We start from the raw sequence: 26365 nt of genomic DNA on the forward strand, positions 1-26365 counted from the left end.
TGTTTGTAATGTTATTACAGAGATCTTTAGTGTTTTACTAGTGTTCATATTATTAATATTACACATATTCAGACTCGAGGAGGTGACCAGGGTTTTTCGCTGACGCCATTTTCAGCAGATTCGAGCACTTTTACTCAGCAGCAGTATTGAGGCTAGGGCCCGCCCCTCACTTCCACCCCTGGTGAATGAAAACACAGACTACCTGGGTCTCCAGGGGGTGAATTCAGACTCTACCTGACAATGATGCACATATCCGAGGACTTTCGTTTCCCAAGCTTTTATCTTTTGATTGTTATGTATTTTCTGTATTTACTTTATTATCGTTTTCTTTTTCTGACTTGTGTAATTGTTTCAACAACTGTTTTAGAGTTTTTGAAAAGCGCTTATGAATAAAATGTATTATTATTCTTATTGACGGGACAAGTGAGATTTCCAATAGTGAAAAGGACAGTATGAGTTTTCACTTTGAAAAGGTACATTTACAATGTACACCATTCACTAACCAGGTCCATGATTATTTTTTATTAAGTTATTATTTGAATTCAATTTACAAATTTGAAGGAAGTGCACAAGATGCACAGGTCGGTTAGTGAACTGGAGTCACGACATCAGCTGAAACACTTTGAAAAGTCAGGAAAAGATGAATTTTCAGCTTGCGTGCAGCATTAGCTATAGCAGCTAACTCGGTCTTTCTGATGCGTTTACGCAAAAAAATCTTTCAAGGAATCAACGCTCAAATGGGTAAAATAAACTAAATCTCTGTCAGACTCGTGAATTTATCCCTCTTGATCTTTGACCTAAGTACTGAACCAGTGGGAGAGTGCGGCTGTGAAAGTGAAGCAGGACTGGTTTAAAGGACCAAAGCTAACCACTGTTTCACTAATGATAGTCCTTTTGTTTTGCAGTGCGGTGTATGTGAGAGACCAATGGGAGACCTTCTGCACAGTATGTTCATACATGGAGGGATTGTCCACTGCGAGAGCTGCTACGCTAACGTCTGAGTGCAGCAGCTATAAAGCAGTCGTGTCCTTCTCTTTGTGTATTTAAAGTGAGTGCAGCTCCTCCCCGTTTGGACTGTATTTGGCTTACGTTGATCAAAAAGACTAGTTTTGTGAACATGATTACTTTATTCTGTTGGGTTCCCTTTCTTATTGTCTCAATGTAGTAAACAAGCGTGTGTTTTTCTTGGTGGTAAATGAAACCGCCTTCCATTTCTATGAAGGACAAGTTTGAAACTAATGCTGGCCTTTGGGGTGAGATAATATATTATAGCAATAAGAGTGTTACAAAATGTTTAATTTTGTTCTTCTTCAGAGAAAATAGTGTTGACCTGTATGATGCGTAAACAAAATAAAAAATAAAACATTAAAGTTTATTTTGGTTTAAACATGATATAAAAAGTGGATGGGTTTTACAAAAGGGATATTGCACAAAGAAATGTTCTTGGTGAATTCACAGGAATGATAGAAAGTGTCTACCAGGGTTGGGATCAATTATAATTGTTAATTAATTACAATTATGACATCATAATAGTAATTGAAAACATATATTGCTGATGTAATCCTAAAATTGTAATTAAGTTCAGATAATTTGCTTTGTAATAGTAATTGGCATGAAAATTATGCAAAAATTGTCGAATTTAATAAATGCAAAATTAATTATTTTTTAAATCTAGGGTTGTACTGACACAAAAAAGGCACAAATGCTCACACCAAAAATATTAATACCAATATTTTCAAGTATAAGGAAACCTAGCGAGAAAAACAAGAGATGAAGAACAAATTAGATGATAGATAATATTTTTAGTGTATTTAACAGCTGATTTAAGACATGGGTCAAAATGGGGTTATTCATTAAAGGCTCAGTAATTGTGATGAATTGTAATTGAACTTTAGTTCAATCGACTTTCAGGGGGTAAACAATAATTGCGATTTTTGTTGTAATTGGAAAAAAAAATGCTGTTCAATATAATCGTAATTGAACATGGAAAACTGAATATGTCATTGTAATTGAAAAATGTAATTGAACTCAAACCTGGAGATTTAAAGCTTTGCCGTTCCTGAGAACTACTTTGCAGGTGCAGCGGTGAATCTGTGCTTGATTTTACATTCCTCACCCTCTGTGAGTCCCTGGTGACATACTGTATAATATTCACTCCTTGCATAGTCATCACTTTAAATGAATTTGTACATAGATGCGACTCCAGCTGAAGGCCATCAGCTACCTGCTGAGGGGCTGCTGGGAGGAACCGTACTAGCACGATAGAGTCTTGCTGGTTCTCATACACCGTAATGAAGAGCATCTTGTTCAGAGGACGTCTTTGGCTCTGCTTCAGTCCCACAAATTCTCACAAAAATGTTTCTCCGTAATAAAAAAAAACACCTCCTCCTACAGTCGACACCTCGGTCATTGTCTTTCATAGCACTTAAAGTAGAATACAAAATATTAATCTCTCTCTATTCTTGAGATAAACACGCAAAGATAACTGAAATTGACAAGAATACAGAGGATTCAAGCTTAAGTGCAAAAATATAACAAATGTGTGCCTGGTTCTGATGAACAGGGGTAACAGACAGTGGTCGTCTGTCTCTGTGATCCTGGCCTGCGTCAGTGCTTTCCTCTAGCTCTGTTCACTGCCAAATTTTGCATGTGCTTCCAAAGCAAGGAGGGGTTCGACTCATTGTGTCTTATCAGTGACTCGAGTCCCTCTGCTTGGTCAAGGCTCTGCCAGTAGTCCTGAGGCCATGTTTGCATCCATCTGTTGGCAGACACCAACAGATATTAACAGCCAAAAAAAAAGAAAGAAAGAAATGGACCAACTTCTCATTCTTGAGAGTTGTATATTTCACAATAAACCCGGGGATCCTCCTCTGTTTTTACAAATGTGGCCCAAAACCTTGGAAATGTCCTTATTAGAAGAGCTATACCTAACAAAGCGCATTATTTTGCACCATATTATTTATTAATTTATGGGACTACTGTTTTAAAACCTGTATTCCGCCATCTTGAAATCACATAATCGATGATGTCACACGGTCTGTAAACATGGATGCTCTAAATAATCAGGAAAAGTTAAGATGTCAATGTAACCCTCTTTGGTTTACCGGAAGAGGATAAACTCTGCGGTTTGGGAGTAGACAATGAAGCAGAGAAGAAGAGCTCTCCTAAGGGACCTATACTCTCCCTTAAGCAGTGCGCTGACATGCTCTGGTGGCTGAAGTTAGCGAGTAATCACAGACTGTTGAAGATGCACAAACCCTGAGAATAGAACTCCTTTTGGAAGGGAGTCATTCAACAGTCCGTGATTAATCGCTAACTTCAACCATCGGATCGTCAGCCGCACACTGAGCTCTTCTTCTTTGCTTCATTGTCTACCACCAAACCGCAATGCATCTTGAACTTTTCCTGTTTATTTAGAGCAACCAAAAAGCAGCACAACATGTCAATTTGACTAAAAAAGCTGCTCAATGATCTAAAAAGCAGGCTAAATATTTCACTCCAATAGAAAACAATGGGATGTTTACAGGCAGTGACATCATCGATCACGTGATGGCGGAACACAGGTTTTAAGGACATTTCAAAGATTTTAGGCCACATTTGTAAAAACAGTGGAGGATCCCTTTAACGTAGAGAGGATCATTTCAAAAGTGCTCACCCGTCATCAGCAGGAAGGTCCTGGAGCTCTCCATAGCCTGGGCTGGGCAGAGGGCATCCCATGTGAGAGTAATTGGCCATTTTAGGCTGAGGAGGCAGGTTCTTCTGAGGGTCTTTACTGTAAGCTCGCTCTGCTGCTAATCGTGCATTCTCCTGTTCGCACACATAACACTCAAACCCATTCAGATAGTTGGGTTTACTCATGTCATTGACCCCCCATTCGCGAGAATCCAATGCTTCTAGCAAACGAGTATTGGTAACGTGTTTTCTGTCCTTAAACTCTAAATATCGAACATATTCATCGTCGTTTTCATCCAAACGTTTGAGGAAGTCTGCGAGAGCTTTAGGGGAGGGAAAGGTATCAATAACGATCACGCTGTGATCATTGGGCATCCAGTCTGCCACCACAGCAGAGCCACGATAAACCGGCACGCAGCCTTGATGGAGAGGACGCCACAGCTTCTCAGTCATGTAGTCTGGACACAGACCGTTCTCCAGAGCAAGGTGGAACTTGTAACGAGAGACAAAACTCATGAACTGGGCTTCCTCACCAGTAGCTGTAGATGTGTCCACCAGACGTTCAGGGAGAGATTTGTTGTTCAAACATTTCCCATAAGAATCCACCTGTAGAACGAGAGTCAGGCACAATGTTAACAATCTACAGTGCACAAATAAAATACAGAAATAAGCATTGCAGCAAAATCCGGTTTAAATAGAATTTTCTAAAATTCTGAAAAAAAAAAAAAAAAAAAAAAAAGCAAGAGAAACACAAAAAACCTTTAAAAACACACAAAGTGTAATTTTGTATCATCAATTAAATGATACAAAATTACTCCATAAATGCAAAAAACAGCAACAGAAACACAAATAATGACGCTTAAAAGTGAAAAAACACAAAAATGACTCCAAAACACACAAGACAACAACATACCAAAATGATGAGAAAATATACATAACAAAAATAAAACAAAAAATATTGTTAATATGTATCAATGCTCAGATTGGTCATTATTCTAATTGCTGACAAGAAATCTAGAAATGTGACCCTCAGATGAGACAGCCACGTTGTGTGGCCCCCACTGTAATAAAAGATGCGCATCTCTGCATTAAAACAATGCATATTAAAATTACAACGATGTAATGTACTTTTTTTTTCACACCACTTACGTTCTGGTTCAAAGTTTTTATAAAAAAATGTATAAATATGGTAGCAGTTTGCATACTCAATAGGCTTTTATGTTCATATTCAGTAACAAGGACAGATTGGAGAGCTTTGTTCTCTTCTGTCTGCATTTATTCATGGTTACTGATGTTGACTTTAGTACTTTAGTACCTGGATGTACTTCATGAGTTCCTGGACGTATCTGTCTCTGTCCGAGGGCACATCACAGTGAGACTGCATGTAGAGCACAGGAGCCAGGCCCTCTTTTCTCAGCCGGTTCTTCTCCTGCAGAGAGACAGCCACTGGCTGCAGGAGGTACTCCAGAGAGGGCAGCCACTGCAGGGTCAGAGCGTAGTCCGACTCCCTGCGAAACGTGGCCGTGTAGTTGAAAATACGGATTCCTGGTTTGTGAGAGAGGATGTAGTTGTTCATGGGGGACTCCTCGTGGAAAAGAGCCCAGGTCTGGTGACGGAGACGAGGGAGAGGTGCTTCATACGCCCTGAAGTCTGTTCCGTAGAAGATGATAGATGTGGTTCGTTTATAAAGCTGGACCTATGAAGAGGAATCATAAACATTGCTTTAAAGCAGAAAAATATAATATATGTTATGTGTTTATGTTTATGTTTTTATTAAGGATCCCCATTAGCTGGTACCATAGTAACCAGCTAGACAATTACATCAACTACGTTTGTCAAATTACAAATACAATAAATAATATACGCCTAAATATAAATATAAAATAACAATAAAATAGAAATAATTTTCTGAAAACAAAACAGAACCACTTGACATAAAGCCATTCTAAGATTAGATTTAAGTTTATTTTTAAATTCCTGATATGAATAGTGACATGTGAGAGTCAGTCACTATGCAGATGTGTCGGTAAGGGTTCCTTTCGCCCTAGTAACTAAAATTAAACAATATATTTATAGAAAGGTTTCATATGATGAAATAAACATAGTCTGAATGTTTTTTTAAGTAGCATTGGGGGGATAATATTTCTTTATTATTATGATAGTAATGTTATGTTACAGCTACAGTATGAAATGCTTGGGTTTAAATTAGAGGTCGCCCGATATATCGGACTGACAGATGGACTTTTTTCAAGATTGATTATTTTTATTTAGCACTTTAGAGCAGCCATTAAAGGAAAAAAGAAAGAACATTACAAAACATCCATTTAAATGTATGAACATACAACAAATAAACGTAATAATAATAATAGCATCTGCTATAATATCCTTAATAGGATAAAGATATTTGATCAGGCACCCCTGTGGGCAGATGCAGCCACTGCTTGACTGATGGAAGGACCCCGCATTTATAGCATGAGTGTTTCAATTCTCTTTCATAATCAATGTGCTTTAAAAAAAAGTACATCAATATCGCCTATATCGATAAATGTATTTTGTATATCTTATTTTGTTTTAAAATACATGTTTTAGGAGTCGCTGCTTTCACTACTACTCAGTACAGCATAAAAAACTCAGAGGGATGGATTGCTGAGTGTGTTCTAACCCAGACCTTCTCTTAAACAAGCCACATTACAGAACTCACTCACACGTGCTGTCCCTTAGAGGAGAAAAATATTAACGTGGCATATATTGTGTAGCTATTTGTTAATAAATGTACCTGTGTGTCATTTGGATCATCAACTTTAACCCTGAATTGTCCTTCTGGGGTCCCGATCTAATATTGGTAAATGGACTTGATTTATAAAGCGCTCTATCACCACACTGAAGCAGTCTCAAAGCGCTTTACATATCAGCTCATTCACCCAATCACTCTCACATTCACACACCAATGGGACAGGACTGCCATGCAAGGCGCTAGTCGACCACTGGGAGCAACTTAGGGTTCAGTGTCTTGCCCAAGGACACTTCGACACATAGTCAGGTACTGGGATCGAACCCCCAACCTCGCGATCAGAAGACGACCCTCTACCACCTGACCACCTACCACCGATATTGAATATCGGATTTTATCGGACTGAATCTAAAATCTCCGATATATATTATATGTATTTAATTGTAGAATACTGTAGATCTTATGTTGAAGGTTAAAATGTATGTAACCAATTGGTTAATAATAAATGGGTCAGTTGTTCTCATACCTACTGTTGCTGACTATTGTTCTCTATTTGAGTAACATCACATGATCAAGCCTTTTCTAACATTCCACACTACAAAATAAGTAATAAAAGTATGTATGATTCGTGCTGACATTGTATCGGATCGATACCGGCATCGACCAATACGCAATGCTGCAATATCAGTATCGTATCGGAAGTGGAAAAAGTTGTATCAGGACATCGCTAATTTGAAATAAAATTGAGATTTATATTGTGGAAAATTGTAGAAAAATATCGATAAGAGTTTTGGTCCACATCGCCCAGCCCTAATGTGTGTCCGTGTGTAAAGTTTGGAGTTGAGAGCTGCTGTAGGAGGTTAGTTCAGACCTTACGGTTACTGGTCACCATGCAGGAGGAAGTGGAGCAGTCGATGCGTTCAGTGTCACCGGGAAAGTGTGGGAACAGCCCCCCGGTCCACCACAGCACGATGGGCAGCTCCTTGTTCCGTCGGCGGTCTCTGTTCCCGGGCCCTCGGTACGTGGACACCACGGAGGAAAACTCCATGTCCGACAGAGCGCTCTGAGGCTGGAAGGCTGTCCGTTCCTCCGCGTCCAGGACCTCCATGTGGGGCAGCCCATCAGAGAGGGACGCCAAGGAGACCCAGACCCAGCACAGGAGTCCGAACACAGCGAGACAGACACAGGACAGCAGCCTGCCCCGACCTGCCATCTACACGGATAGAAGTGGACACATACACACTCTGACAGATGCTTTTTAATGTAAGACAACTATCTCATTAAGTACAAACAATAACCACTGGCACGCGTTTTCTTACCGTGGTCACTGCAGGAACATGAACGCACCTTTTCCTGAATTCTAAAAACCAAAACACGAGTTTTCTTCTCTGTTAATCCAAACTGGAGCAAAGATGCTCAGTTATGATTTCTTCTTCTACGGCACAGTTTACTGTAGACAGCGCTATCAAACTAGCGCCCCCTGCAGCACACACATCACTACTGCACATACTGAGGCTACAGTTTCAATAATCCATTTTTTTTCTGTTCTTATGCTGTACAAATATATATTCAAAACAATGTTATAAATTATATAATGTAAAGGTTGAGCATACATTGCTTTTGATTTCTTTCTTATTACTTTGTTATAAATAAATTCCTATTATTATAGAATTTACACTCAGAAAGACAATTAAAGAGAGTAGCTTGACTGATGCAATAGAGGTCATGTAAAATAAATTATCTTTGATTTCCCGCCTTTAAAAAAACAAAAAACAAAGTAATACTCAAATCCAAAGAAATAAATCTTTGTTTAATTTGAATGGTAAAAACTTGATTTTATAAAGGGCTTTATAACCATTAACGTAATCCCAAAGCGCTTCACATAATCATCTCATTCACACAGCAATGAGACAGACCTGCCATGCAAAACACTAATCAACCATTGGGAACAACTTAGGGTTCAGTGCCTTGCCCAAGGACACTTCGACAGATAGACTGGGATCAAACCACCAACTTCTCGATCAGAAGACGACCACTCTACCACCTGAGTGGTATCGCCATATTGTGAAGGAGTGGCGTTAAGTATACCTTTCCAATCCTGCTACATATTGTATGTCCCCATATATATATATATATATATATATATGAAAAATGGGTCTCATTTCTACGATGACATACTAGGGCCACATTAAAATAAAAATGAATCTGAGCACTACGAGATTAAAGTCGTAATATTTTTAAACTAAAGAAGTACATTTAAGATAATAAAGTCGTAATTTATTAGATTAAAGTCATAATAACTCATGATTAAAATGGTAATATTTTGAGAATAGGCATAATTTTATGAGAATAAAGCTGTATCTTAAAAAAACACGTAATGGTATAGCGCTCAAAATTCTCTGTTGTTGAATGAACGCAACAAACACTGATAGCCCTGATTTCACAGGTGTTTATTTGTTAGCCCTTTTTTGAAATTGTTTGTGTTGATTAAAAGGGGTGGGACTCTTATACAAGCCCTTTGGGCATTGTTCCCTCCTTGCACCTTTAATGTTGTTTTTTTCTTTAATGTGTGCTAAATAAATGAGTGAAAATGAAATTAAATATTATGACCTCAATCTCACAAAGTAAGTGACCCAAATTCAAGTCAATAGATGCACTGTTATTTTTCAAACTGCATTATTTATTTATTTATTTTAGCGTTTATTTCGTCAGTAGAACCACATTTAGATTAATATTCTCTTTTACAACCATGTCTTGATGCACAGTACATAAAGCAAGTTTACAGTGTCAAAAAATTACTAAAATGTTCTTAAAAAAAAGTAAAATAAAATAGCACATAAGACAAGTGCAGGAAAAACAGTAAAAAGTACGGTCACAGAGTAAGAGCTTATGAAAGATAAAACTATAAAAGCCCCCAAATAGTAAAATAAAAATAAATAATAATAATAATTATAATTATAATAATAATAATAAAAATAAATAAAATTTGCTAAAATATGGTGACTTTTTTGTGCCAATGTGCTGTAAGCGTTTTTTCCCTTTCACAAATATCGCATCGTTATCGTGAGCCTATTACCGTCACTGTGTCGATTGTCCCACTCTATTTATCGTCGGTGGTGACTCGGCGGGTTTTAGGACCACGTAGACTTGTGGCTGCGGACAGCGTCACGACCCTGAATCTCAGCAGCTGCACGAGAGAGCAGAGAGCAGCGGTGTCTGTGAGGGTGAGTCTACTCTAATTCACTGTGTTAATGTGTGTGTTTACAGAGCAAACACACCGCTGTGAGCTGTGTTCATCTGTCCCCACTGCGCTCACTTACTTAGTTTTCAGCGCACAGTCTATCAGCCAACCGGGCCAGCCTTCAGGACTGTGACAACAAACCGTGACACTAGCCGGTTAGCTTTGCTATGCTAATAGTCATCATGGAGGCTGGTTGTTGTGGAACGTCAACACTTTGAATCAGTCTCTATAGACAATAATATACACCATTTACACAATAGTTAGTTCCGACCAAGTCATTTCATAAGACAAGAGATATTCCATGAGTGCTGATAAAGAGGTAGTGGGACTAAGTTTAAGTTTAAATAAATCAGAAATGGTTTATTATGAAACATTGATTTATTGCTTGTGTTCATTGAAAAATACATGACAAGAGGCCTTTGAGAAAATAATCGCATATTAAATCGCAATCGCAATATTGAGGGAAAAAAAAAATCGCAATTTGATTATTTTCCAATATCGTTCAGCACTAGTGTGCAGTGCCCCTCATTGGCCAGTTTAGGTCACGTGACTAAGACTGAACTTAACCCTAAAAATTGTTGCGATATAGGGTTATTTTATAACCTAACCCTAAGACACTATGTGTAATTCGCTAACCGTGCAAAAAGCACCGGAGTTTGTCCGTACGGAAACCGTACAAATAGACACTTTCTAAAAAAAAATAAAAAAAAAATACGAAAAGTAATAATTTACTATACTCATGTAAAATGTATTTAAGCACTAGTAAAATTACTGATTTTTGTAATCCATTACTTTCACCTCTGACCGTTAGTCAACTTTCTGTTAGGAAATGTTTGTGTTGCCCTGTTGTCCAGTTGTGCGCCTATTTGTTTTGGCGGAGCCATATAAATGAATAAATAAACAAATCTAAATCTTTTGTCGCATACAGTAACACTTTTGAAGAATAAAATATGCTGGTAGAACTGTTGTATAAAAGCAAAATCACACTTGAGGTCGTACAGTTGTGCTGAATATCAGCACTGGTGTGATCATCTACGACCATATCACACCAGCACAACAGCACGCTCTCTCATGTGTTATTGCTTAACCCTCTTATTATCCTTGGGATCATTTTGATCCCATTCAATGTTTATCATTCAAAAAAATAATAGTTGACTTTTTTGCTTCATATTTCATGACTTTTCCTAATTTGATGGGTACAATTGATTAAGAATGAAATTATCATATTTTTTTCAATGTGCTTAACACATTTTGCACGCATTGGTGTTCTTTTGGGGTCAATATTGGCAATATTCTCTTGATAAGTTTCCCTAACCATGGGCATGAATGTGTGTATCTGTGTGTGTATGTGTGACCTACTACTACCACAAAAAACTGGTCAACAATTTTCTGATCCCTGGGTTCAGATTGACCCAAAGGGTAAAATGTGTTGGTAATATAATATTTGAGGATAATAGGAGGGTTAATTAACTTTTGACACTGTCACTTGCAGCCAGAGTGTGTGTTTTCTTCAGTTTGCCAAACTGGGGGCATGTGTGTGCTTATGGTCTGCTGCTCTTGAGTTGTTGTGGCGCAGGATTCAGATGTAAATTATCCTTGGAAATATAATCTTTAATCTGTCTGGGAAATGTTTGTGCCTTGGCTGCATCCTACTAAACATCAGCTTAATGTCTGCCGATCAGACTCACAGTATGACTCAGTGTTTATGGGTCATAAAGAAAGTCTGAGTCCCTTGGCAGGAGGCCCGGGGCCTCACCCTATCACTCTGTCCCTGAACATTGTCCACTATTATCTACATCTGCGTGTGTGCTTCACAAAGGTTCCTCTCAGGTTAAAAACAGGATGTGACGAGAGCCATTTTACAGTAAATAAGTGGCTGTGTAAGTAAACATGCGTCTGGAAGTTCAGTCATTTTTGAAACAGGCCTTTTTCAGTGTTGTTACTGATTCTGTTTAAGATTTTGGATTTCACTGCTTTCTATTATAGACTGTAAAAAGAATGGATCTTGCACAGTTTCCACTCAACTTTCTTAAAGCCAAAATACAGCGCTTCCATCTTCCAAATTTTATGTCATTTGGAGCGAGACACTGTGCCGTAGGGTCCTGCGGGAGGAGCCCTGGTAACACGCCCCTCCCACTTAGGCTACTGCCCAATCATCGGATGTCAATCATTGTAATATATCACGTCAAATCCCATTTTTCAACCTCAAATAACACAAAAATGATCACTTGAACAGAATGTAGGGTGATAATAATTATTGAACATAGCAGAGTTTAGGTTTGAAAAAAAATATGTGACGAGTATTTCAACTTTACAGTTTGACCAACATCCCATCCGTTATCATTGAGGAGGCGGGGTTTATGACTTATACTGCAGCCAGTCAGCAGGGAGAGCTCTAAAAATAAAAGCTTCACTTCCCCCGTGAGCATGCGTGCGTCCTCTGCTTTCTCCAATGAATTCCGGTGTTTTTGAGTTTTTCTGTGTAATAAGGTTGTATTCACAACAATGAATACATTTATTGAGAAACAACCTATCCCCAAGGGGTGATTCTGTTCGGGTGTGACAGTTCTAATAATTATTCAAAAGAAACAGGTAAACAGCCGCAATGATGTAACAGATGCCCAACAATTGAGCCACACAGAGACAAAGATCTGTCATAAGACTCGTAGACGGAAAAAGAACAATACATTTTAGTGGCGCCTTTCATGGTAACCATACAAACGTCAACAATAAAAACATACATTAAATACATTGCATTTTAGATGAAAAAAAAATTGGAAATATTTAATTTTCAAAGGGAGTATGCAAGTTGAAAAAAAAATGGACTTGAACAAATAATAATAAACAAATTCCTGTAATCCTCTAGTGTTTCAACATAAGTCCTAAAGAATAAACAGTGTACTCCTGTTTGCAGCCCTTAGTTTATATCTTGAGTTACTGAGGTCAGCAGCTTCTAAAAGCCCATTGAATGCAATAATAAATTGTGTAACTGTAAACATGGTTCAGGATGAGGTCAAGTGAGGTTAAACACTCTGGAAGCCTACACGTAGATGCTCACATAATAAGACAAGCTCAGTAAGGAAGCTTGGTATCTATCACATGACCATCACATGACTCAACATTTTCATTTCCCTAATCCAGGGTTTTTCAACCTTGGGAAACATTAATGTGTAGATGTACTATATCATTTCCTCTTTTGGTTGACTTTAAGTAAGTCATCCATGTGTTTTCTGTAGGTTGGTTCAACCCTTGTCTGCCACCTGCTGCGTGGGCTGCAGCCCAGAGAGGGGGTCTGCCTACCTGGTGGGAGGAAGCATGATGAGTGGGAAGAGTCTACTTCTCAAAGTGATTTTACTGGGAGACGGTGGAGTGGGCAAGTCCTCCTTGATGAACCGCTACGTTACGGACCGTTTTGACTCCCAGTCCTTCCACACTATTGGCGTGGAGTTCCTGAACAGGGACCTGGAGGTGGACGGGAGGCTGGTCACCCTCCAGATCTGGGACACGGCGGGTCAGGAGCGTTTCAAGTCTCTGCGTACGCCCTTCTACAGGGGCGCAGACTGCTGCCTGCTCACGTTCGCCGTCAACGACCTACAGAGCTTTCAAAACCTCGGCTGCTGGAAGAAAGAGTTCATGTTGTACTCAGACGTCAAAGACCCCGAGCGTTTCCCATTCGTGGTGCTGGGCAACAAGGTGGACATGGAGCAGCGGGAGGTCGGGGAGAACGAGGCGAGGGCGTGGTGCGAGGAGAACGGCTGCTGTCCTTACTTTGAAACCAGCGCCAAAGACGACACTAACGTCACCGCTGCGTTCGAGGCAGCCGTCAGGGAGGTCCTGTCTGCTGAGGACCAGATCAACCACGCACTGCTGACTAGTACCATCGATCTCCATGGCAACCGCAAAAACTCGCGCGTGTCTTGCTGCTGATTGAGGAGGTGTGAGATGAGTCCCCCTCCTTCGTGGTAACCTCGCTGTCTGACCACCTGCCTGTAGTAGTACCAGGGTTCAGTGTGAGATGGTTTATGGTACGTATACCATGCATACATACCAGGTACTGATGCAGTGGGTCAGGTTTAGGGATTCTGATGGACTCCAGATTATTGAGTAATTGCTTCCCTCCATTATAATACAACAGTGTTAAAGGCATATCCTTTATTTTTGTGGTCATTGCACAAACAGGTTTTTTTCCCAGGCTTTACATTTCTCTTTTGCCTCTGCAGGAGACGTGTTATAGTGCATTTAAATCTAATAGCAAAACAATTCAGTAAACAACAGTCATTTTCCTGAAAAGCATAAGCTTGTGTCTCTGAAACAGGAGCTGTTATAGAGACAGTCAAAGCCTTTGTGTCTCTTACTCTTGACAAGCTAAAGTATATATTCAATGCACTCTGTTAATAAGAACTATATTTCTCCTCCAGGTAGAGAACTGGCATCAGATGTAACATCATAAACGACTGGAAGTTGGGTGAAATAGAAATGTTTGTGCACATGGTACTAAGAGGGCCTTGTTCGAAGAATATGCAATATTGAATTGTTTTACAGCTTTTGTCATGGCATGCTCGCTATCGTACTAGTATTAAATGATTTGTTAATATTATTTACAGATTAGTTACATCGTTGATTGATGTGTCAGGGAAGGATTTATTTAGTTTTTTGAATTCTAGGTACATTTCAATGTTTTACCAGGCAAGGGAAGATGCGTTTCACTCAGAATTCATAAGCTGCACTGTTTTTACTACTGTGGGTGAAGTGTTTTTCTCACCGAGAAGCACATTTTCACGAGTCAAGGAGGTTCTTTCATTTTTGACAGATTTAGTTAGATGTCACACACAGTACTTTTGGTGAGCTTTGATCAAAGAAATCCGCTGCATCTCGATCAGCACATAGGTCACGAATACAATATGAACGATGTAATCCTGTCGCTGCCTTGTTGATTGTGTTCTCCGCCTTAACATTCCCGCCCCTTTAGGAGTTTAAGGGCTCTGCTGTGCTCCACTGATGACATATTACATTGCACAGCAGTCAATACAGGTCCCAGGTGAATATGAAAAAAGCTCAAGCACAGTTATCACATTCAACGTGTTGATTGTTCATCACTTCCACAGCACATTCACTGAGATATAACACACCAAGTATTTGAAAGTAGTAGATGGTGTTGACTTGTTTGCAGCTGGTGGCACTTTATTTGTTTTTTTTTTTACATGACATTTGAATACACGGCTGCATCTGAATGGTTTTCCTTTAGATTTGTTAAGTTGGCCTGCAGGGCTTTATTTATTGCTTCAAAGGTACCAAATAAAAACCCACAGGGTGATCAATTCTCGAGTTTGTTTAATTATATATTTTATTCTGTTGTGATAAACCTTGTTTTTGCGTAAGTTTGATGTCAATGGTCTTGTGTTGTCTGTCAGTCTGGGATGAAATAGTCTGCCTTCTAAGTTCAACACTGAATCACATGCTTAATATTACAACACCCTCCCTGTGAGGGGGAGTCAAATCCAATCCGGTACGGTCAGATTTATTCAATTTACTCTCCAGTATGGGCTTGGATAACAATAATACGTTTGTCAGTATAATGGCTGTTTTAAATGTACTTAGTGAGCACGTATCCTCATATGGGAGAGGCTTTAATACTGTGAAATCAGGGCGTTTCAATAAGTCCGTCGAAACAAGACTGGGTGTTATTTTCATCTTTGTCAGTGTTAATGTTTTCCTAATGAAAGTCAAGATTTAATTTCTCTACAATCCAATGTGGATTGGTTCCCTCTTGGAATAATGTATCCCATCAGTGTTTGAGTATATGGTATTACAATAAAAGGCTGCTAGTGCAACTCTGACTATATTTTTCTTCAATGCTAGCCAGTCTGCTGTCAGTATTCTTCTTTTGCGTTGCTGTAATATTCATGAACGTATGAGTGCTAATTTCTGTGGGCTGCCCATATTAATGACTCATGTAAAATTCAAAGGGCATTCGTTTTATAATGTACAACATGACACTGAACTTCTGTTTCACTCTGTGTTCACCCTAATGAGAGGGAAGGAAAACCTTTGTTAAAGTACGAAAGTTCGTTCTAGGTTATGCACCAATCAGATGGACGACTTCCTCTGCACCTCTTCTTGCACTACGACGATACAACTTTAACAAACACTCTGCTTGGCTACAAATAAAGCTGGCAACATAACAATTGTTTCTGTCTCATTTGTGCCCATGTGTCATCTGTTCTTTTTAAAGGTTGAAAGCTCTTTTTTAATGATCATGTGACCTAAATAAAAGAAAAATTGCTTGTAAAGGTTTTTGGACAATTTTTTTGAGAAGACAATTTAAAAATGTTTGAACATTGACAACATTTTAGTTGGATATATAAGGCTGATATTACGTTGTCATTAGCATTAATAAGGTGTCATGAAGGCTGTCATTAAGTGTCGTTTGCTAAATTATGACACCTTTGGAGCTATGTTGACATTTTTGGGGTTAGGTGTAAAGGTGACCAACGAAACTCAATGACAGACTTGCTAATGTCAGCGTTTATGTATAAAACTTCAAGTAAAGGGTTACCAGCGCAATTTAAAAGTGACTTGTGCCACACCCTAGCAAACTAAACACAAAATCTTACCTTTCTAACATATTTCCCTCTAAGCATGACATTTCCCAGGTTCTCTGCAAAATACCCAACTCTTAAAAAAAAAAATAAAACAAATTAGGGGCAGCTTTATAATGTACTTCAGACCAGAAAGGCAAACGTTGGGAGGTTTAGTGACTTTTGACTTCAAGTCATGAGGCAAAGGTCCCTTTTGACATGGAAGTTACTTGAAACACTAGAAATAAATTTACCCTAAGATACAGATGTAGCACATTTTGTACCTAAAATACTTGTTTGTTAAAAATGGCCACTGGCATAAGATCTCTTTTCATCTCTGCTTCTGTTAAAGTTATGATAAATCTGATGTCAAAGTGTACATCCATGGGTTCAAAGAATCAATAAAATAGATTTTAAGTTTAAAAAACTAGAACTACTCCCATTTCCATGACAATTGTAGGTAAAATATGTAATTTTGTTATTAAAAAAGTGCATGCCAAAAAAACAGCCCACTCACTTAATAATAGTGTTAGTGGATGTAGAGAAACGGAGTAGTGAATAACTATGTTCACAGAATTAGGCAATGCCCTACCTACAATTAACTTAAACAAATTCTGGCTGGTCAACAAACATTTACCTTATTCTTTAGATCTTATTTTTTAATTGATAAATACACACTATGGAACTTCACTCCTGAGTTATCATTTCCTTGTGCAACAGCTTAACCTGCTGGACCATTGAATGACAAACACATTTTAGAACCAAAGTGTGAACACTACAATTTTCTACTGAGTGACAAACATCAAATGTGCTGTATTTTTATTTTGCCTTTTTTTTTTTAAGGATCGTAAGAACACATTGTAGACTGAAATCAGATCAAGGCCATGACAGAGTAGTGGGAAAAAAAGTCACATCTACTTTTTCTGTACAAATTTTCAAATTCAAAATACAGCGCTCTCAATATAAAAAATAGAAAATAAAACATCAAGCTGTAAAGCTTAAAATGAAAAAGCAAAGGTTTCCAACTAATATACAGCTTTCTATTGCAACTTCACTAACATTAAATAAAGAAGGAAATTGAATAGCATTACTTAAATGCACTAAAATAACAAACGTAATCAATCCTCAGTAGAGGCGGTGGTGGTGAGTTGTCAGTTGAAGTCCGTGGTGTCAGCAGCATAGGGAGAGCACAGCGTCCCTCCTCTGTCTCTCTGGAGTCTCCTGTACAGGTCGAAGGTTCTCCTCTCCTCCTTGGCCCGTTTCCTCAGTGTCTTCAGGTACACTCTGTACACAGCCATGTGTAGGGAACAGTGCACCTGTGGACACCATGTGGGGATACAAGACACCTTACTGGACACAATAGCCCCTGCATATGGCAAGATGGCAGGGCATAAGCACCTGGACAACACTGGAGCAATTAATCACATGTTCCACAAACACAATATTTCCTGCAGCTGTTGCACATACCTAAAATGTTTATTTCCTTATTTTTTTCTTTTACACAGTCATACATTGCAAACACTCTAAAATAGGAGGCGGTGGGGGGAAGGAGGGGTAAATCTATCAATCAGCAGCCAACTAACAGATCCACCGCACGAGACTTAGTTTAGCTAACAACACTCCTCAGTAAAAAACAAAACAATAATTTCATTATTAAAACTCAATGAAAGGAAGTAAATCAAGCTAAAATAAGTAAACAACATACTGTAGCTACAACTGACATGCCAAAAGAGTTACAGACAAAAAAAGCTGATCACTGTCTAAGTACCTCATCAAGCAGTTAGACTGTGGCTCTCAAACCTTTAGTACCATGCTCTGCTCCAGAGGGAGACAACCTATTGAGACCCTCTTAGTGTAAGAAAGTTTAGATCACCAATCATTCCCAATAAAATACCATGTTATAACAGTGTTTGTCCTTTAAAACAGCAAGGCTTTTTAAAACTTGTTTACTTCACTTTTCTTATATCGTCCTTCAATTTCTCTGTCTATCTTGAATGCCTTTATGTTTACACTTGCATTTCATTCCTCACTCAGGTTTAAACATATTTGTGTAAATGGTTGGCAAATGATATTTAAAACTTTTAGACTTAAATCTTTCCCTCCCCTTTGCAATATCATATTGAACCCTAGAGTGCACACACCTCAGTTTGAGAGCCACTTAATTAACAGCAAGGAGAATCACAGCTGAACATGCTTTTAGTCACATAAAGAGTTACTCGATAAGTCAGCACCTAGTGCTTTTTGCCGTCTCACAGTTATGAGAAACAATTTCAGACCTCACTAGATCTAATCAAAAATGTTCTTTTGATTAAAAGAAACTATTCATCCAAACTCCTTCAGTCCTTTAACTCTGAAGCCATTGTCTCTACTATAGGGGGGATAGTGAGGCTTTTGGGGGCCATGATGTGTTACATGTGTGGGAGCTGTCCCTGAGGAGCTTCTTTTAGAGTTTAGAAAGTTCTTACTCTTTTTGTCCAGATGGCCCTCACCCTTGACACGCAATATAACCCCTAGCTGAGACTCATAGTGCAGGTGGCCCCTAGAGCTGCTTCCTATTGGCTAGCATTTGAGACCAGCATGACTCTATTGTTAAGGCTTTACTTCATCCCGTGAGAAAAGTCCTGAGGTCATTGTGAGACGACATGCTTCTCTGCAACCACAACAACCAGATGTGATGGAGTATAGCCATGGTAATCCTACGCTCAGCAACAGCTGCATTTGACCTTCCTTATGTTGACAATTTTTGGATAATTCTTGTATATGTTAATTCATTAGTGCTTGGCTTGCATATGTTAGTGTATTGAGTGCAGGAGGCTGAAATTAAGTTTAGATATAACCCTTACAGAACCACATAAGTAAAAACTGACACAATAAATGAACATTTCACAAGAAGGTCCTAAAAATAAAACTGCTCGTAAGTCAAAGCAGCAAACACACCAATATAAAAGACACACACAAAAAAAACAAATAACACAAAACAGTCCATGATCATAGGTAGTTCTTTGTCATTCTTTGAAATCCCCTTCTTAAGATCCCCTTGTTGTTGATAAAGAAGTGATTGAGCAGATCGCAGGTTGGATGCCTAACACCGTGAACCTATGCCCTTTCTCCCCAGATACCTCAGCACCGCAAAGTTATAGGTGGTTGACACCGTGTAGGTCAGCTATGAAAAGAGAAACAGAAACAAGAGGAATCAGAAAAGAAGTACAGTAAAGTAGAAAAACCCACAGTATCCCACAAAGAAAAAACAAGCAGACAATAAGGCACTAATGACTTCAATTAGATGATAAATAAAAACCACTTTTGTAATGGAACATGTGACTGTAGTGTATGGAGCAGACAGCATTATTATGGTGTTAGTCTGTCAGCTGAAAGAGAGGAACAGAGAGCAATGGTACAAAAGTCATCAGTCATGGAGGCCTGAGATGCCTCACTGCCCACACTTTGAGCGTCACATGATCCATTACAATACTGTGGAAGAGCAGCCAAACTGACATAAGCATTAATACCCACCAGAGCCAATAGTGTGATGCCTGCGCCAGCGAAGGCAGCGATGTACAGGTCGTAGGTCATTTGATACTAATGGGGGCAGAATAGCATTAGTGAAGATAGCAGTTAGTGTCAAGTTCATGCTGTAAAACCCTATTTCATATTCTCACCTCTCTGGTCTTGCACACATTGGACAGAGTCATACCACAAACCTTTCCTGGAACTGCATTCCATGGCAAGAGCCCTGTTAAAAAATCAAGAGTACTTAAATTAAAACTTTTAATTATGACTATGGAGATAATTATTTCAATCAGTCTTGATTATTTATGAAATTTGTAAAGCGGCTGAAGCTGGAAATAGTTTTATTCTGCGTCTCTAAAGTGCATTGGATCTGACTGCAAATACATTTTAGGGACAGTTTTAATATACCTTTCTATATAACAGCGTTATATAATATAAGGAGCTCCTTTAGTGAATGATTAGGACACATTTGACCTGCTGTAGAGTAGATTTCACATTCTGAGGACAATGTAGCACTGTCACAATGGAAAGGGTCTGTACTCAACTGTAAATGAACTAACATATTTGAGGTATACAGCATGGCTTTAAAAAAAAAAAAAAAAAAAAAAATCTAAAATAGAAGTACGTATATAGAACAATTTGTCATTTGGTCACAGCTTGTTATAAAAATAACTGAGCAACACAACAGAAGGAGGCAATAGTTACCATATTGTCTTGCATCGACACACAGCTGGTTGATACTGGCCGGGGTCTCCGTTAGAACGTCAATGGTGTGGCATGTTGCGTCCATGTTGTAGAAGAAGTAGACGGGTAAGGCAGAGAAGGCAAACACCAACAGCCACAGCACAGCCAGCACATAAGTCATCACTATAAACTGCACAAAAGGACAAAGAGCAGAAATAGCATCAAGAAAAATAAACACAGATGCAAATAAGTAAACTCAGTGATAATTTATGGACATGGACTCACTTAGTGACCACATTTCCATTTTATTCTGATTACCCCTCCACTTATTTCACCTGCTCTCTCCTCCTTATTTTTCCAAGCCTTTAAACACAGGCTAGTCTACGCTTATTTTTGCATGTACCCAAAAAGGCTTTTAGTGACTGAAAGTTTTCAGCATTTCAGCAATATGTGCATTAATGCCATCCAATCTCTACAATCCCCTTTACTTGGCCAATTTCAGGCAATCTTACCGAGGAGCTGAGGCAGCGGCCGCACATGGTGCTCCTGAACTCTCCAAAAGTGTGCTTGGCAGCACTTGTTGTATAGAAGCCTTCAGCCAACAACACAATGCAGTAGAGAAAAAAGAAGGACGCCAAGCCATAGATGACATACTGGAAATATTGAATGCTGATTGGACAAAGGAAAGAAAAAAAAAAAGGGAAATCAGTCTCAAACAATATTCATTATCTGATTCAGCAGTAGTTCCTTCTAAATGAACAGGTGTATATTTGGACAACTTACACATAAGCAAGGGTAATGTAGTCCTGCAGGTTACGAGCAAAGTACGTTTCAATGAGTCTCTCTGTCTCTGTGAGCGCCTGGTGTCCACAACCACAGAAGAGGGCGATGCCCGAGAAGCACAGCAGGGTGGCAACAAGGGAGCAGTAAGGCACCCCACCAAGACAGCGCAAACAGCAGTCATAGAAACCTGGAAAACGCAACACAGGGTGTAAACGAGGGCTTTTCACGTTCAGTGGGATTTTAATGTACAGGGAAATACATCCAGAAAATGTGTCCACTTTGGTTTGTATTTTATCTAAACCAAATACTGAAAACACTTACAAAAGCTTAGAGAGTAACTAAAGGTTTTGGCTGTTGTGTGTTTATGCTGGAAATTAAAAACAAATGCTTTGATGATGTCTATACTATAACATTTCCAAAGAACAAAGCTATGCTAAGCTACCTACTCACTATACCTCTCTATTCACAATTCTGTCAATCCAACCTACTCCCCAAGATTCCTTTATTATTACATCTCAAATGTACAAGTACACAAGAGTTAAAATATTGGGCTTTGGCTCCTTCCCTTGCAGTAACACTAATTCATAATAATAAAAGCTTGTAGCATTAAAATTTAAAAACAGCACAGGATGTATATATATATATATATACATACACAATTCAAAAACATATTTAATGTACATAAAAAATTACAAATAAGTGTGTAAGGTCTAAGAATGTGTCCGTGACACCAGTCAGATTGCTAGTTTTTATAGGAGGGGCGGGGCAACAGTGCTGGTTTGTGATGTAAGAAGCCACCAAAACACAAACCATTCTCAGCCAATAGCAAAAATCTATTGTAATAGCCAGATTTCAACCCATAGAGGACAGTCACTCATTTTAACAACAAAATATGCCAAATTTTAATACTTTGATTAAAATGTCAAGAGTTGGACAAGAATCTATCAACAACACTATTTCATACCAAAATACATTTGTTTTTAGCAGAAAAAAATGGTTTGGGGGCTTAGTTATGCTCTTTAAACATGAGGACATTTTTATCAAGTTCACAGAAAAACAATCAAATTTGCATTTCCTTTTTCGGGTAGATGTTAAACAAAATTAGAGATTAAAAATTAAAGTGTATGGTTATGGAATGGTATTTTAATTAAAAACTAGGGCATTTTTTGCTAAATACTAATTTTTAATGTTTATTTAAAGAAAGAGACTGAGCTTTTACTTTTAAAAATAAAATATGGACAATATGACCAAAGCGTTTAAGTGTCAAGCAACAGCAGTCAACTCTTAACTTGACTTGGTAAAGCTTTTCACTCTCTCCAGCAGTCTGTTGAAAGAAGCCAAGGGCCAAAAGCACTGGGACATGTCTGCTCTGACCCCATCTCACACCCTGACTGCATTCACCACCCAGCATGCAGAGTGTGAGAAAAAGAGGGAGCTCGACAAGTGGAGACAAAGTGAAACAGGGAGAGAGGCTGCTTTTGTGATGGTAGAGACAACAAGCTTTGTCCCAGTGCATCATGGGGCTACAAGGGCCACAAATGTCAAGCAAACAAAAGCCGTGAGGCACCTCAATGCTTGACACTCCAACTTCCATCTGAGGAGACAGGAACAAGAAGGTGATAGCTGAGAGCTATACCAGCACTGTAAAGAGATAGGAAAGCAGATCTGGATGCAAACAAAGCCACTGTGTGCACACTGTACCATTGGCCGAGGCACACAGACGTGCACAATAGCAGCAGACAGACTGTGGTTGGTACCATTACAGCATAACCAGATGGCAGATTCAATAGACATCCCTTTAATTAAATGTAAAAAGAACAGACACATTTTATGACTAAAGACAGATGAAGCCAATAATGCACTTTATCTCATTACTGTCCCACCTGTTAGTGGGTGGGATATATTGGGTTGTAGGTGATTATTTTCAGCTGATGTGTTTGCAAAAAGGAAATGGATCTCCAAAATCAGAAGGCAATATTAAAAGAAGAAGAAGAAGAAGGAGGAAAGCACTGCAGTAGACTTAAATAGGGTCATGGGCAGCCAAGGCTAACTGGTGCATGTGTCACGAAATTTTTGGCTTTGGGCTCAAATCCAAAGCTAACTGCTGTAGATAAACTGACTTAAAATTTTTTTTAATGAAGTACACATTGGCTCACACAGACTGTACAGTTACAGGCCAGTAACCAAACTCTTGTTAGGATAGGAGTGTTCAGCTGTGAAAACCTGGGTAATGGACACTCATTTCACTTTAAAACCAACTCATTGGTCAATTGTTCATTACTTGGCACAGAAAATGCTACACTACTGCTTGATTGCGTTGGTGATTACGTAAAACTTCTGGAACAGCCTACTCATGACCAATAACAGAGTCCTATTTCCATATCAGCAACATAAAATATTGGAAAAGCTAGAAACAGGATAACTAGATGTATAGAGTCACTTTGAGAGTTCGGACAATCAAAAGTATTTTACCAGTATGTCAGGACTCATTAAATATGAAACAATCTGAACTGAAAACAAGTTAAGTCTATAGTAATCACCACCAAAGAGGTAATATTTCAGGATTTTGACAACATTTTTACCCAAGATAGACAGTACAATAGAGCTGGGCGATATGGACCAAAACGAATATGAATATTTTTTCTCAAAATTGCAATATGCAATATAAATCTCGATTATTTTATTTTTAAATGAAGTCTGATCAGAATGACAATTCAGGGTTAAATTTACTGATGCAAAATGCCACATGGGCACATTTTTTAACAAACATTTGCACTTTTGGCTTTTTTCTTCCTGAGTGAGTTCTGTAGTGTGGCTTGTTTAAGGGAAGGTCTAAATTATCTATTTAAAGTTTAAATAAATCTGAAATAGTTTATTATGAAACAGATCAATTTGTTGCCTGTGTTCATTGAAAAATACATGACAAGAGGCTCTTGAAAAAATAATTGCATATTAAATCACAACCGTAATATTGAGGAGGAAAAAAAAAAAAAAAAATTGCAATTATTTTCCAAAATAGTTCAGCCCTCGTGAGGACGCACTCAGAAATCCATCTAACTGTGCTTTTAATGCTGTTCTAAGAAGTAGTGAAAGCAGCGACTCCTAAAACAACTACTTTAAAACAAAATAAGCTAGAAAAATATATCTATATATATATATATATATATATATATATGTCGATGATATTGTAATTTTCTATATCGCCAAAATAAAAAACTTCGATATAGCTTGCATCTCGATATATCGCCCAGCCATACCGTATGGTACACCATGGAAGATGATTCCATTAAATTTTGGATAGGATGCAGATTAGTTTGAAAAATCGGAAATTCCCCATCTCATCATTGGCGAAATCTAAAAACTAATAATCTCAGTTTATAATGATGAATAGGTTGGTTCCTCAGTTACAGATATGTACAATATCTTAATTCTTAAGACATTTCTTCCAACCATGTAAAGTATGAATGATCATGGTACAATGATCAGGATCACTGATCCAGATAACTGTCAATATGTTGCAAAGAAGAGATTTGCACTCTTTGAGTGCTCTTGTTTGACTCGTTTTCAGAGGAGTTTGTGCAACACAATTAATTTGCAGAGACTTTTGCCCTTCACATTCTTCAGAATTCAGTTTACCATGTGTGGGATGTGCACATTCATCCATAGAGGCCCTGCCTTTGAATTTAAAAGGGCCTCAAGCTGGTTTAACAATGTCCTGCTTCAACACAGCTGAATGTAATGACTATATTGTTATTTGTAACCAGCCCTTCAGCAGACTCAGGTGAGTTGGAGCAGAGCGACATCTAACTATGCACTGTATTATGTATGGGAGCAGCACAACATCTATAAGGTTTTTGAACAATTTTTTTTACTGCGTCCGCAGCCACTTAAAACAATTAAAAACACCTGTAGCGTCCTGACGGTGACCTCAGACAAGCCTGACAGAAAACCATCCGTGGTAGAAAATGTAAAGTTTGGGGATAAGAAGGATTCACCTCTCCAAAAAAAAAAAAATTGAGAAATACTGCGAGTGAAAGCAAACACGACAAGGCTCCTTTGAAAGTGGCCCTGCCCTGTGAAGCATGAAATAAATCTCATAATATCAGTGAAGCATCAGGCGGCTGAATGGCCGACCTTCAAACTGACGGGGGAAAAAAAACAAAAAAAAAAAAAAAAAAAACTTCACTTCTGACGCCATTTACAGACAATAACGGGAAACTTTTCGAGTGAAAAAAAAAAAAAAAAAAAAAAGGTAAAGTGATATTAAAGTTAAACAGTGGAGGAGAGAGAGGTCTTACCCATATCTGGAAGGAAGGTCCACTGCTAATGATATGTGTTCTTATTCCTCAGCCTCCGTATATCCGTCTCTACTCTCCTCGGTTCACCAACAATGGACAGAGCCGTCGATGACGCGAGTGCAATCCCAAAGAAACAATGTAGCTTTTCAATGAAGTTTGAGGCGCAGAATAATGAGGAGGTCGGGCTTCTCACACGCACAGATGTTCAGCAGGTAATTTGCATATTGACTGAGAAACGTGCAGCAGGGGGAACTTTCCTTATTTCATTATTTACCAAGAAGACACTTTTGTTTTGTCGTGTGGAGACTACAACAAAAACTCATTTGTAGCCAAGTGTTTTAATATGATATAACTACATCTAGTAGAGATGGGTCCTTTTCACATTTAAACCGATACGACCAATTTTAGGCATTTTTGGGTGTTTGTGTTACTATTTTTTTTTTTTTTTAATAGTTATATATGAAAATAAACATTTATTTATCAAAATAGAAACTTTAACAAATATATGAAAACAACATCTAACTGTATACAGAATTTCACAAAAACTTAAAAACCCTTAAAGGTATCCTTCCCTTTTCTTTTTTTTTCTTTTTTTTTTTTTTAAACAAATGTGGCCTTAAACCTTTGAAATGTCCGTATTAGAAGATCTATACCTAACAAAACACATTATTTTGCACCATATTTGTTTTATTAACTTATTAAAATGGGACTACTTTACGGTTTTCGAGTCGGTGCACCGCCATGTTGAAATGACGTCATAGATGACACGAATCGCTCCATTGAGTTCTGTAGAGGTCGACCAATATGGGATTTTCAACGGCCGATGCAGATACCGTTTTAAAAAAATAAATAAATACAAAATTATATT

General features: G+C 38.4%; 4 protein-coding genes across 5 annotated transcripts in view; 2 read left to right on the forward strand and 2 right to left on the reverse strand.

The window, feature by feature from the left end:
• Positions 1-1375, forward strand: part of znf185 (zinc finger protein 185 with LIM domain) — a 23511-nt gene extending 22136 nt beyond the window's left edge. The window contains exon 31 of the mRNA XM_028459294.1: positions 906-1375. Within this exon, the coding sequence (XP_028315095.1) occupies positions 906-1001 (96 nt within the window). The 3' untranslated portion in view covers positions 1002-1375. The remainder of the gene's footprint in view (positions 1-905) is intronic.
• pofut4 (protein O-fucosyltransferase 4) lies at positions 1354-7843 on the reverse strand. The gene is made up of 5 exons (XM_028459295.1): positions 7723-7843; positions 7275-7616; positions 4988-5368; positions 3656-4278; positions 1354-2758 (listed from the first exon to the last, which is right to left on the reverse strand). Exons 2-5 carry the CDS (start codon positions 7614-7616, stop codon positions 2608-2610), a joined length of 1497 nt encoding a protein of 498 aa, XP_028315096.1. The 5' UTR covers positions 7723-7843; the 3' UTR covers positions 1354-2607.
• Positions 7844-9518: 1675 nt separating this feature from the next.
• rab9b (RAB9B, member RAS oncogene family) lies at positions 9519-15475 on the forward strand. Of its 2 annotated transcripts, XR_003674983.1 has the most exons (3): positions 9519-9627; positions 12881-13669; positions 14063-15475. XR_003674983.1 is itself a non-coding variant. In XM_028460355.1 (2 exons), exon 2 carries the CDS (start codon positions 12960-12962, stop codon positions 13569-13571), a length of 612 nt encoding a protein of 203 aa, XP_028316156.1. In that variant the 5' UTR covers positions 9519-9627; positions 12881-12959; the 3' UTR covers positions 13572-15475. The 2 variants fall into 2 exon arrangements, 1 of the variants encoding a protein (XP_028316156.1); XM_028460355.1 differs by having other exon boundaries at positions 12881-15475.
• A 2202-nt stretch (positions 15476-17677) lies between these two features.
• plp1a (proteolipid protein 1a) lies at positions 17678-25640 on the reverse strand. Its single transcript, XM_028459924.1, has 7 exons — positions 25498-25640; positions 21200-21386; positions 20929-21085; positions 20438-20606; positions 19882-19955; positions 19736-19801; positions 17678-19385 (listed from the first exon to the last, which is right to left on the reverse strand). The coding sequence occupies exons 1-7, from the start codon at positions 25499-25501 to the stop codon at positions 19305-19307; spliced, it is 738 nt and encodes a 245-aa protein (XP_028315725.1). The 5' UTR covers positions 25502-25640; the 3' UTR covers positions 17678-19304.
• Between the last annotated feature and the right edge of the window lie 725 nt (positions 25641-26365).

The sequence above is a fragment of the Gouania willdenowi genome, chromosome 10 (genome assembly GCF_900634775.1).
Source record: "Gouania willdenowi chromosome 10, fGouWil2.1, whole genome shotgun sequence".
NCBI lineage: Eukaryota > Metazoa > Chordata > Actinopteri > Blenniiformes > Gobiesocidae > Gouania > Gouania willdenowi.